This window comes from Mandrillus leucophaeus, unplaced genomic scaffold (genome assembly GCF_000951045.1).
Source record: "Mandrillus leucophaeus isolate KB7577 unplaced genomic scaffold, Mleu.le_1.0 Scaffold12, whole genome shotgun sequence".
Classification (NCBI taxonomy): domain Eukaryota; kingdom Metazoa; phylum Chordata; class Mammalia; order Primates; family Cercopithecidae; genus Mandrillus; species Mandrillus leucophaeus.
The window spans coordinates 9,484,464-9,498,391 of record NW_012100320.1 but is presented as its reverse complement, the minus strand read 5'-3'; the positions used below and the strand labels follow the sequence as shown (position 1 = coordinate 9,498,391).

At 37.0% G+C, this 13,928-nt stretch overlaps 1 protein-coding gene across 3 annotated transcripts in view; it reads left to right on the top strand.

Moving 5' to 3' along the window:
- The window catches only part of UACA (uveal autoantigen with coiled-coil domains and ankyrin repeats), a 101,496-nt gene that overhangs the window by 42,860 nt on the left and 44,708 nt on the right, over positions 1–13,928 (top strand). The window contains exon 1 of one of the 3 annotated variants that reach the window (XM_011969117.1): positions 13,396–13,825. The exons of the other annotated variants lie outside the window; for them this stretch is intronic. Within the exon in view, the coding sequence (XP_011824507.1) occupies positions 13,787–13,825 (39 nt within the window). The 5' untranslated portion in view covers positions 13,396–13,786. Of the gene's footprint in view, positions 1–13,395; positions 13,826–13,928 lie in introns of those variants that run through there. 3 annotated transcript variants of the gene reach the window in all.

The window sequence follows — 13,928 nt, the reverse complement described above, 5'->3', positions numbered from 1 at the left end:
GATGAGGAAGTAAATGTCGTTTCTTGATGAGAGGAGTGGCACAATCACATTGCAAAGGGCTGGGCTTATAGCAGTGAAAGAAATGGACAGTGGCTGCATCATCCACCGCCTTAAATTAGTTAGTTCCTTTATACCCTATTTGGAAAGTAGAAATAACAGTTTGACTTGACTTGAAGGGTTCTTCAAGTTTAATAATTGTGTACATACAACACTTAGAGGTTTTCCTCAGCGATTTTGAAATAGAATCCTTATTTATAATGCTGTGTTTTTATTATAGATCTAAATATGAGAGCAAACATTCTTTCTCATTATTAATTTGGCCATGTATTTTTAATATGGGAGACATGTATTAAGACTCACTGGAAGGAAATCCTGTGTGAAATACCTGTGTTTGGGGGAAAGTTATACATTTGTGCAGAAGTATTATTCATTTAATAAAAGGAAGAGCAGCTAACTTTTAATAGGTTTACAAAAACATATGCTTTCCTATAACCCTCTGCTTTTATATATATAACCTTATAATTCACATTTTACATTCTAAAAATATTGGCTAATAGTGTAATGTTTGTTTTCAGTTTAGTATTTGAAGAGTCTTTTGAGTTGTAGCTTTTGTTTAATTAATATTTCTTTGCAAAGCCAAGAAAAAACCAAAGGTACAAAAATATCTTTTGTTGGTTTTTATTGTGATCAAACCCCATCAGAGGCTCTTTAATAAGTGTATCTATTTTGCCTTTTACTTTGTTGAGAATAAACATAGAATGCTTTCTAAAACTCTCCTGTTTTGAGATACATATCAAACATTGGCAAAAATATTTGTTAAAATTCACCATAAGTATTACTATGTTCATTGGTGTATATAGAGATAGAAGGCAAAATGATCCTCTATGGTTTTTAGCTTTATATTTAAAAATTTTTACTTATGACATTTAGGCTTTTTAAGAACTCTAATTTGAATACACTTTTCAAAAAATATCAAGGAACAAAATTTTTTTTTTTCCAGATAACCAATCTTAGCATTTTTAAGGGAATATTAAACAAGATGTTAACCAGCCTGAAAGCTTCATTCTTGTATGATATACATTATAATTTGTTCTGTTTAAGGTCTATGTATATATTTACTTAGTAATTTAATGCATCTCCTCTTGAGGAAGGGTAAAATAAGAAATATTACAGTATAAATGATAACTGTTAAACGTGGAGAAGCCACATCTTGTCTATATTTTAAATAAACTGTTTTAAGTGCCCAGACAGTTCTAATAAAGTAACAAATACCTGCATTAGGGAGGGGTAGACAGTCTGGTATTTATACAACAGACTAGAATAGAATCAAACTGGGTGGTTAGGAAATCTTGGCAAAGCAGTGCTTTCTGAGTCTTTCTGACTCCAGTTCTTTAAATTTTTTTTTCAGATTTGATAGCCACCTTAGATGTTGAAGAGGTTAGATTTATTATTTAAATCATCATCATCTTTTTGTTGTTTATATTTTTATGTAGAAGAATCCAGTAAAGTGAGATTAAGCCTGTTCTTGCCTTGGTCAGGAAAATGATTTTAGGATATAATTTTCCCTTTCCTCTGTTTGTTCCACTGAGTCCAAACTACATACTTTCAAATCATACAATGGAAGGATAACAGAAGTGAATGAGGCATAATTAACTAAGGATAAGGGAAATAATAAAGAGAAGAGAGTCAGGGGTCAGGGAGAAAGAAGCTGGCTGTACAGCTTTTGTTTCCCTGGTATATTTTAGCATTCTTTTCTTTTTCTGTTACATAAGCTCTAATTTGCTGTTATATAAGTGGGAGGAATAAATAACCTTTGGACTAAATGGAATGGGGGAATACTTCTAGCCATCATCAATCCAATGAACTGTAGAACAGTTCTTAATTGTGCAGCCTAATCTTCAAGGAATGTTTATGCTTTGTAAGCTTTGCTCTCTGCTGTTTTGAATTGTGATACAGCTTGTGTAACAGAGAATGCTGGTAATTATAGGGTACTATAGAAGCCTGCTGTACTTTGTTAATTAGATGTTTTGGGGGAATTTGCCTAAACACCAATGATGTTTAGTTTTATTTAGGATATATATTTTTCCCTTTGGAGAAGACTTTCTTTTCTTGGAGCCTTATCTGGAGGATGGTGACTGTTTATGAAACTGTTTTGGGGAGTGCTATTTTTATGGTAGATTTTTTAGCATAGTTCATTGTAAAGTTTATTTAGATTTCTAGGTCTGAAGTGGGTGAGGTATATAAGATATCTATTATATTAAGATAAATTCATCTTGTAAACATTTCAAAGCAAGTTAAGATTCAGCAGGTAATATTGCTCAATATAAATTCTTGGAAGTGAAAAAAAATAGTATGTCAGGATGAGTTATTTTTGTAGACTTGATCCCAAAGTGACCAAAAGAACTTCATGAAAATACAGTTGCCTTAATCCTTCAAGAAGTCCCTTTTGAAAAATGTTTATGATAAAACTGAGGAATCTCATATTATAGATCTGGTGGTGTCTGCCTTCTTATCTCATCCTGGGATTGTCTTACTCATTATGCATCAGCTATGTTGGCCTTCTTTCAGATGTCCAAGCCCCTTTCACTAGTTGTTCCCACTGTCTGGGTTATAAATTCTTTGTCATTCGGATATCACCCTCAAGATCAGGTTCTTACAACAGCCTTTTCCAGTTACCCAACCTAACAGTCAACTCTCAGCATTTTCATCACATCTCCTTCCCTATTTATTTATTTTTTTGAGACAGAGTCTCGCTCTGTCGCCCAGGGTGGAGTGCGGTGGCCGGATCTCAGCTCACTGCAAGCTCCGCCTCCCAGGTTCACACCATTCTCCTGCCTCACCCTCCCAAGTGGCTGGGACTACAGGCACCTGCCACCGCGCCCGGCTAATTTTTTGTATTTTTAGTAGAGACGGAGTTTCACCGTGGTCTCCATCTCCTGATCTCGTGATCCGCGCGCCGCGGCCTTCCAGAGTGCTGGGATTACAGGCGTGAGCCACCGCGCCCGGCCCTCTTTCCCTATTCTTACGTGATAGTTTGTTTTCCTTGGTTGCTTACTTATCTTTCTTCATTAGAACATCAAGTTCCATGGGAAGAGAGACTTGGGCTGTCTTCCACGCCTGACAGTAGTAGGCGCTTCATGAAAGTTTGCGTATGCAAATATGGAAGTTTTCATCCTTTTTGCTATAAAGGATATCTAAGTTTGTTACGTGGAAATTTTAAAAAGATACTTGCATTTTTACATTGAAGATTTTTTCCAGATGATTAGAGAAATGGAAGTAGCATAACTAGTACAAAGAGCAATGGACAAGAAGTCAATACAACAGGTTTCTTTAATCATTCTGCAACGAATTACAGTTGCCTTGTAGCAGACCAAATCCCCTAATCTCCTAGTGACTCCCTTTCTGCATGTATAAAATGAGAAACAGGGTTAACTTTCCATATGATATAAGCAGGCAAGTGAGGGCAGCACTGTGCAGGGATTTTTTGGACTCCGTCAAAGAACTTTATATTTATCCTACAAGCAATAGAAAGCTACTGAAAGGATTTTAACTGAGGTGGGACAGGATATAGGGAAGTGGTGGTGGTGGTATGATTAGGTTTCCATTTTAGAAAAATTACTGACTGCAGTGTGGAGAACACAAGGAAAGGGGCTAGAATGAATGAGAACAAACCGTTTAGGAGATAAATGCAGCCATCCTGGTGAGGGATGGTACTAACTTGGAATAGGGTAATTTCAATGGACATGGAGATGAGCAGGTGGATTTCAGTAACGTGGGGAGGTAAAATCAGCAGGATTTGGTGATGGGGACCAAGGAAAGGAAGGTGTCAAGATTAATACCTAGATTTCTGTCTATGCACAACCAGATGGATTCTGATGTCTTTGCTGTGTCAATGAAACCTGGAATAGGATCAGAATTCAGGAGGAAGAGCATGTTTTTGGTTTGGGACATGTAGGTGCTTTTAAAACACTCAAGAAGAATCATAAAGAAGGTACATGGAGATACATACATATTCCTGGAACTTAGAGAAGCCTGGGTTGCGGATGTGTTTCTGAGTCATTTGCATGTAGATTTTAATTGATATGTATATCATGAATATAAAGTGCTTTGTAGAACATAAAAGGCCACAGGTTGCGTTTGTCGTTTCCTAAATTTGTGGTGGTATTTCCAACCTGATTTTCTGCTTACCTTTTAATAGATAGGTTAGTCATCTTCTCTGTAGAACTTTTCTGACTTTCCCTCTTTTGAACTATTTCTGTATTGCACACATAATTATTGTGGTGGTGTTATACTATACTGTAATTGTTTTGTGCATGTTTATATACATGTCTGTCTGCCTTATTATACTGTGAGATCAGTTGAAGAAAGTGACTGAGTTTAATTCCAGTCACCTGGTTGAGGCCGGGTGTCATGTCTATTTTCTTCCTCCGGGTGTATCTAGCACCCTAAATGTGGGGCTTGGCACTATCAATTGATCATACATATTTGAATGTTGAGTGAAATATTTATATCCCTTTACACATAGGTGTTTAGTGATTATTTTGTTGCAATTTTTTTTTTTTTTTTTTTTTAAGTAGAGTCGGGGTTTCTGGTTTCTGGCACACAACTGTTAAAACCCTTGGAATCTCCAGAGAGATAAGAGTGCCTTTGTATGCTAATGAGATGACTGGGAGCCCCTAGATAGTTTCAGAATGGGGACTGGTCTTCCAGAAAGACCAAGCCATGATTAGAGGGTTGGGACTTTCAGCCCACCCCAACCTCAGGGGTGGGGAAAGGGGCTGATGTTTGAGTTGATCACCAATGACCAGTGATGTAATCAGTCATGCCTATGTAATGTAGCCTCCATGAAAGCCCCAAAAGGACAGGGTTCAGAGAGTTTCCTGGTTGCTGAACATGTGGAGGCACCTGGAGGATGGTAAGCCAGGAGAGGGCAAGAAAGCCCTTCACCCCTTCCCACATTCTTTGCCTTTTGCATCTCTTCCATCTGCAAGCTTGGTAACATCCTTTACAATAAATGAGTAAGCATAGGTAAAGTGTTTCCCTGAGTCCTGTGAGCTGCTCTAGCAAATTAATCATGGGTCATGGGAACCCTGATTTACAGGCAGTTGGTCAGAAGCACGGGTCACAAGCTGGGGCTTGCAATTGGCATCTGAAGGGTGGGAGTGACAGTCTTATGGGACTGAGTCTGTAGCTCTGTGCGATCTGACACTATGTCCAGGTAGCTAGTGTCAGAAATGAGTTAAATTGTAGGAGACTCAGATGGTGTGTGCTGGAGAATTGCTCCGTAAGTGGAGAAAACCTCTCTGCATTTGGTCACAGAAGTATTCTGTGGTGAGTGTGAGAGTTGGGAAAAGTTTGGTTTTTCCTATCTCATCGAGTGCGTATATGCAATTATAAATAAAAAGAGGGTCCATTGCTTTCGTCAGATTTATTTTTATTTATTTTTTGGAGACAGGGTCTTGCTCTAACAGACAGACTGGAATATAGTGGCACGAACTTGGCTCACTGCAGCTCCGACTTCCCAGGACCAGGTGATTCTCCCACCTCAGCCTCCCAAATAGTTGGGACTACAGGTGTGCGCCACCATGCCTAATTTTTTTTGTATTTTTTGTAGAGATAGGGTTTCGTCATGTTGCCCAGGCTGGTCTCAACTCCTGGGCTCAAGTGATCCCAAAGTGCTGGGATTTTAGGCGAGAGCCACCACGCCCTGCCTCATTAGATTTTTAAAGGGATCCATGACACCAAAATTATTAAGATCTGTGAATTAGATACTTTTGTTCAGGATGTCTCCTCTTGGCTTTAAGCAGTTTTCTATCAAAGTTTTGCTATCATCCTATATAAATTACCTTTAGGCTAAAACTAGTCACCTAATCATTTTAGCTATGATTTGTTGACTAGCCATTAAACAGTATATTTCATATGGATTTGCATATATGTTAAAGTCTATTTGCATATAAATTTCTTAGGAGACTTTCTTAAATATTGAATAAATATTCAGTATTGGACTCATAGACTTAAAGAAATGTTGTTTAGACTTTTTAACAGAAAAGAGTCTAGATGTAAAGTTTTTAATAATGGTTATTTCTGCATGGTGGAATTATGGGGTATATCGGTTTTCATTTATAAACTTAAATGTATTCTAGGCTTTCTACACAAAACATACATTACTTTTCAAATTAAAAATTTTATATATCTGGAAAAGTTATGAATTTCTAATTGATATTAATATGAGAGTCAATGTCAAAACTTTTAAGTGATTTTTTTATGTTGATGTAGAGTTTAAAGTTATCCAGTTAGATCTACCTAGTGAAATAACTGATTTATGTTAAAATGTTTGTTCTCCAGAAACAACTATATTTGTCTTTTACCATAGATACTTTGGCTTGCTGCATTCTGAATAGGATGAACGTCTCTTTTTCAAACCAAAATAATAACTGACTGTAGAAATTTACTTGTTATAATATATGGTAAACATTAGTACCCCTCAAAAAAATTACTACTTCCTTTTAGAAGGCTTTCATTTGATATTATGGCGCTTACGTTGTAAGTATATGACTGTGGACTCACTAAGATATGTTGAAATGTTAATACTTTCTTTTGAAGCAGAGAGGTATCTTTTGTTAAAGGATTAGAGTGGAAAGGGTGTGCTGCTTTAGGAGCCACATTAATGACTCAGTGAAAGGCATTGGTGATAATGATGTATTGCAGTTTAAATTTGTATACATCAGCTAATTTATTAATAGTGAATGAAATATACAGAAGTTGAGAGAATAGTTTATTATAATGAACTCCCATGAACCTATAACTCAGCTTTAACAGTTATTAACCTGTGGCCAATCTTGTTTTACCTATACTCCCAAAGCCCTGATTGATTTTTTAAAAATTAGTATTTGTTAGTATTAATCATGAAATAGGCTGGCCGGGCATAGTGGCTCACACCTGTAATCCCAGCACTTTGGGAGGCTGAGGTGGGCAGATCAGTTGAGGTCAGCAGTTCAAGACTAGCCTGGCCAACGTGGCAAAATCCTGTCTCTACTAAAAATACAAAAATATTAGCCGGGTGTGGGTGGTGTGCACCTGTAATCCCAGTTACTCGGTAGGCTGAACCAGGAGAATAGCTTGAACCTGGGTGGTGGAGGTTGCAGGTTGCAGTGAGCTGGTATTGTGCCATTGCACTCCAGCCTGGGTGACAGAACAAACTCTGTCTCAAAAAAAAAGAAAATAAAAGAAAAACAGTCTTGAGAAATTACATTTATGTTTTTATTATTATTTTTAATTGTACTGAAAACACATAACATAAACATTTACTGTCAACCATTTTAAATTCATGTGTTGAGTATGTTCACATTGTTATGCAACTGATCTTTAGAACGTTATCTTGGAATATTGAAACTCTATACCCATTAAACAACAGCTCCCCATTTCTGCCCCTGTCACAGCCCTGATATCCACCATTGTTTTTTGTTTCTGTAAATTTGACAACTTTAGGTACCTCATGTAAGTAAATCTTACAGTATTTGTCTTTTTTTGACTCGCTAATTTCATTTAGCATAATGTTTTCAAGGTTCATCTATGTTGTAGCATGTGACAGGGTTTCCTTCTTTTTAAGGCTCAGTAGTAGTCTATTGTATGCATAAGCCACATTTTGTTTATCCATTCAACCATCAATGGACATTTGGATTATTTCCACTTCTTGACTATTGTGAATAATGCTACTCTAAATATGGATATGCAAATATCTCTAGGAGACCCTGCTTTCAACTCATTTGGATATATACCCAGAAGTAGGATGGCTGGATCATATGGTAGCCCTATTTATAATTTTTTGAGGAATCACCATATGCGTTCCATCGTAGTTGCACTATTTTACAATCCCCACAGTGCACAAGGGTTCTAATTTCTACACATTCTTGCTAACACTTGTTCTTTTCTTATTCCTTTTTTTGGGATGTTAGCATTCCTGAGTGTGAGGTTATATCTCACTGTGGTTTTGATTTGTTTTTCTCTAATGATTAGTGACATTGAACATCTTCTTATGCTTATTGGCTATTCATATATTATCTTTGTAGAAATCTTTATTCAAGTCCTTTGCCCATTTTTAAATCTTTGTTGTTGTTGAGTCATAGTAATTTAAAAATGTAATTTATGTATTAGCCCCTTATTAGATATATGATTTGCAGATATTTCTGTGTGTTCTGTAGGTTGCCTTTTTATTGTGTTGATTGTTTCTTTTGCTGCACAGAAGTTTGATACAGTTTCATTGGTCTAGTTTTGCTTTTGTAGCTGAGCTTTTGGTGTCACATGCAGGAAATCATTGCCAAATCCAATTTATGAAGTTTTCTCCTGTGTTTTCTTCTAGGAGTTTTACAGTTTTGGGTCTTATGTTTAGGTCTTCAATCAATTTTGAGTCATTTTTGCATCTGGTGTAAGCTAAAGGTGCAACTTTATTCTTTTGCATGTGGATATCCAGTTTTCCCAACACTGTTGAGGAGGTTTTTCTTTCTCCATTGAGTGCTCTTGGCACCTTGTTGAAGATCATTTGACTGTTATATGAGGGTTTATCTGTGGGCTGTTTACTTTATTCCACTGGTCTATATGTCTGACTTTATGCCACTTTGACACTGTTTTGATTACTATAGTTTCATAATAAGCTTTGGAATCAGGAAGTATGAGGTTTCCAACATTCTTCTTCCTTTTCAAGACTGCCTATTTGAGGTCCCTTGAGATTCCATATGAATGTTAGGATTTATTTTTCTATTTCTGCAAAAAATGCCATTGGGATTTTGGTAGGGATTGCACTGATCTCTGGATTGCCTTGGGTGGTATTGACATCTTAATGGTATTAAGTTTTCCAAACCTGTGAACCTGGGATGTCTTTAAATTTATTTGTCACTTTTTAATTTCAAAAATGTTTTGTCATTTTCAGTGTACAAATTTTTCACCTAATTGGCTAGGCTTATTCCTAAGTATTTTTTTATTTTTGATGCTATTGTAAATGGAATTGTTTAATTTTGTTTTGGATTGTTCATTGTTATTGTATAGAAATGCAACTGGTTTTTGTGTGCTCTTTCCCACACCTTTGCTGAATTTATTCTAACAGGTTTTTGTTTTGTTTGTGTGTATGAGTGTGTATCTATAATCTTTAGAGTTTTTTTTACAAGTAAGATCCTGTCATTTGAGAACAGAGATGATTTCAACTTCTTCCTTTCTGGTTTGGATGTCTTTTATTTCTTTTTCCTGCCTAATTTCTCTAAGACTTCCAATTCTATGCTAAATAGAAATGGCCAGAGCAGCATCTTTGTCTTCTGCCTGATCTTAGAGGAAAAGCTTTCAGTTTTCCATAGTTGAGTATAATGTTAGCAGTGGGCTTTTCATATATGGTCTTTATTGTGTTGAGGCAGTTTCCTTCTAGTCCCAGTTTTTTGGGTATTTTTACCATGAAAGGATGTTGAGTCTTGTCAAATGCTTTTTCTTTATCAACTTATATGATCATTGTGATTTTTGTCCTTTATTCTCTTAAGGTGGTATATTACAATGAATTTCATATATTGAAACGTCCTTGCATTCCAGGAATAAAGATTATACACTTGATCATGGTGTATAATCTTTTAAATGTGCTATTAGATTAGGTTTGCCCTCTGATTGTTTTGATTATTTTTGAAGCAAATACCAGGCATCTTATTACTTGATTCATTTGATCTAAAAATATTTCAGTATGTATTTTTAAAACATGGGGATTTTCAGAAATAATTAGAAGATTATCACATCAGAAATCTCAGTTTACTGAGATTTCTTTAATGCCATCCAACGTCCAGTCAGTAGTCGTATTTTCTCAATTGTTTTATTTTTATAGATACAGTTTGTTTAGTCAGGGTACTTAAGTTCTGTGACTTACGATTGCTTTGTAAGTTTCTGAAGTCACTTTCAGTTTATAGGTTAAATTCTGTCTTTTTAATCTTGCTGTATTTTGTTTAAGAAGCCATGGTTTACTCGATGGTAGATCTTTCTGATTGCATCCTGTGATGCAGTCTTTGTGATATAGTTTATTATATTTCTCTGTCCCCTGTATTTCTTGTAAATTGTTACTTCTAGGGGTTTGGTTGGATTTTTATTATTGTATTTTATTTTATTTTTTTGAGACGGAGTTTCGCTCTTGTTGCCCAAGTTTGGGTGCAATGGCGCGATCTCAGCTCACTGCAATCTCCGTGTCCTGTGTTCAAGCGATTCTCCTGCCTCAGCCTCTGGAGTAGCTAGGATTACAGGCATGCACCACCATGCCTGGCTACTTTTATATTTTTAGTATAGACGGGGTTCCTCCATGTTGGTCAGGCTGGGCTCGAACTCCTGACCTCAGGTGATCCGCCTGCCTTGGCCTCTCAAAGTTCTGGGATTACAGACGTGAGCCACTGCACCCGGCCACTTCTTTATTAATTTTTTAAAGAGTGTTTTTCTGATTAGTAATGTTAAAACAAACTAAATATGGCCTGAGAAGGACTCTGTACTTCTATATTTGAGTCCTTGCAGATGAACTATAATCTAACTTAATCGGTAGGCAAGATTGAAAACCTAATTTAGGAGTATGTGCCCGTAACAATAGCTGAGTCTTGGCCAATCCCAGCAGCCACATACTTCAACCACTCATACACTGTTGAGTGTTCAGACTGTATTCAAATACGACAAACACCAACCTGTAACCAGTCCAGCTATTTCTGTACCTCCCTTCTGATTTCTATACATCACTTCCCTTTTTAATCTATAAATTTGTTCTGACCACAGGGCATCCCTGGGGTCTCTCTGAATCTGCTGTGATTCTATGGGCTGCCTGATTTCTGAATTGTTCATTGCTCAATTAAACTCCTTTAAATTTAATTCAGCTGAAGTTTTTCTTTTAACAGTAACACTGACCAGGAGCTGGAGCACTTGTGACTATCGCCAGTGCCTACCATTTTTGGGCATAAACATCTACCATGCATGGTGCTGAGATCATTCATATCTATTAGCTATTTGATTTTACACATATAGGTTCTCTATTGTTATCCTTGCTTTGTAGTTAAGGGCACTGATGCCTAGAAAGTGTAAATAAATTATCTCACTGGTATACAGCAGGTAGGTAGCAGAGCTGGACTCTGAACCCAGGTTTGCCTGACTTTTGAGTCAGGCAAAATTCTGAAGAATGTGTGTTTTAACTAAAATGCTTTTTGAGGAGTTCAGTGGGATTTGTAGACTGGTAAAGAAAGACTTGCAGTGTGGGATGTGCAGGAGTAAGTGTGAAGAAGGATCTTTTATTGACCATGAGCAGCAGGATCTGTTTGCTCAGTTGCAATCAACTGAACCACTCATGGGCTAACTGCCCTCACCTCAGGTCAATAGATATTTGTTATCTGAATGTGGATAGTTTACTGGGAAACAATGTTGCTGGTAAATGTGTGTTACAGATCTAGCCTATTTAACAATTTAGTCCAAGAGGAAAGAGGATTCATGAAGCAGATGTGGATTCTGGTCCTTAAGATGGGTGAGAATCTAGTGACTGGCTACCAAATTACTTATTGAAAAATTAGTTTTACAGTTTCAAACCAGACACAGAAGAAACCTTAGATATAGTCAAATTAGAGGGGAGCTGAGGAGACAGACAGTATGCTAATAAACAGATAAACATCTGATATAATGGCAGATACTGATGAGCTCCCTGCAGAAAAGTAAAACAGGGCACAAGGATAAAGAGTGGTGGGGTAGAGTGGGACTGGGGGCCGTTTAGATGCAGAGGTCTGAGAAGCCCTCTCTAAGGAAGTAACATTGGAGAAGAACCTGAAAGTAGGGGAGGGAAGAACCTTATAGGTACAGGGGACAGCAAAGGTGGGAATTTGCCTAGGGCTCTTGGGAAATAGCTATGAAGGAAGGTGTGAGAGCAGGCACAGAAGATTACGCCACAAAGGCTAGGGAGGTGGCAGACAGCTCAGGACGTCCATAATACTAGGACACACAATTCTATCTCCTGAGTGTGGGCAGCTCCTTATATGGCTTTAGTTATTTGTTCCTGTTTTCCATCTTCCTTTGCCTTTGCTGTCCTATTTCTAGAAAGAATGTGCTTGCTTTGTTACCCAAAGGACAGGGTCTGAGTTCTATCACAGATTTCCTCAGAAGAACGTGACACAGACTGGGCGGAGTCTCTGGGTTTAGCCAAATGAATCCATTGTGATATCTCGTGGTTTGGGGGAAAAAAACAATCATTGTTTCAAAAATAAGATATGGTATATGACCCTTATATATTTTATAATTAGAATATGGGCCTAATGTTTTAAATTTAGTAGGAAACGAATTTCTTGTGGAAGTACATAGCAGAATTTTTAACTGGCAGCATGATCTATAATATAGCAGCTCCCTCCTTCCTGTAAACACTTGTGTTGGAATGTTTTGCATTCCCATGAAACAATTTTCCCAAATGTGTCTTTTTAGAGGAAGTGTAAATTATTCTCATGCTATTGTGGTAATGAGAACATGGTTTAAAAAAAACCAAAAAACAAAAAACACCACCGCTAACAACCACAAAAAAACCACCCTGAACTTGCACTGGCCTTGGTAATGTAAGAAATGTTGATACAAGTATGCTATCATAGAGAATGCAGACAATCTCCGTTTGTCCCCAAATGGAGATTTTTTTTAATAGTCTAGCTCGTTGTCTAATGTGTATTTGCCTCCTTTAGTGTTTAACCAGGTTTTTTTTTTTTAATCCAGTGAATCCAGGTAATTTGACTTTCCACTGATAAAATATTTACTTGTCATATTAGGCAGGGTGCTAAACTTGGAAATTAAAAGTACTGAGTTAAATTTAAAATTTGTTGAAAAGTATTCATCATGATGTATTCTATTTAATGTTTTGGCAGTGCCTCTGGCTCTTCTCATTTAACATGCTGGGAGACAGACTGGCAGCAGTTGTAAGTTGAAACCTGGTTGTATGCAGAATGAGACTGATAGGGGTACAAAATAAAATGGAGAAAATTTGAAAGTGTTACTGTGTGTTTCCTTAAATTAAAATGTGACACGTTTGCTTAAAATAGAGTTTGTCAGGGCTATTATAACTTCATGTTAGATGATCCTAAGACTGAAACTGGTTTTAAATATTGTTCTGAGGAATAACCAAATTTGTCTCTTAAAATGTTGTCATTATGTCACACAATTTGTTTTTATATAATAAGCATGTTTTACAATATGTTTGAGTCATTTTCCCCAGTAGACCTGAAATTTATTACTCAGAGGAAAAGCATGCATTTACAATATATTCTTAGCTGCTCCTCTCTGTCATTCAGCTGTCAAGTCCTATGGAATCTAAAATAGAACTCAACCAATGGGAGACAGGCTCCACACTGTTTACTGGACAATTCGGATGTGGACAGTTTTATCATGCACTGCAGCGTCTGTGTTGCAGTGTTGAGGCAGCAGGATGCAGAGTGCTGTTCAAGTTTTCCAGTGGGGTCCCTCAAAGGGACAACTTTGAAAGATAGCTAGCTTCTAAAAAATAAGAAATAGACAGTTACTGTACCTGACTTGGGGCTGCTCTTAATCAAGTGCTGCATTGCAAGGAAGATAATATTCAAGCGTTATGAAGGCGGAGAAGGATCCTGAAGACGAAGAAAATATCGTTAGAGATCCAAGCTAAGTGTAGCACAGTATGTGAGGGACTGAGTCACTTGTCAGGAGTTTGTCTGAGGGTTTGCTTTGTGAGCTTACAGAGATTTGTAACTTAATGCAAAGTAGTTTGCCATTAGCAACAAGAAACTAAATCCTGTCTATGATGAACTGTTGGTTTTCTTGTGCTCCTAAGAACAGAGTAGGTATCCCAGTAGTCTAGTGTAACAAAAGATTCTTGGTTAGGCTTTCTGAACTGTGTTCTTTTAAAATGCACTACTGTTTTATTAATTTGGTTTGCTTTA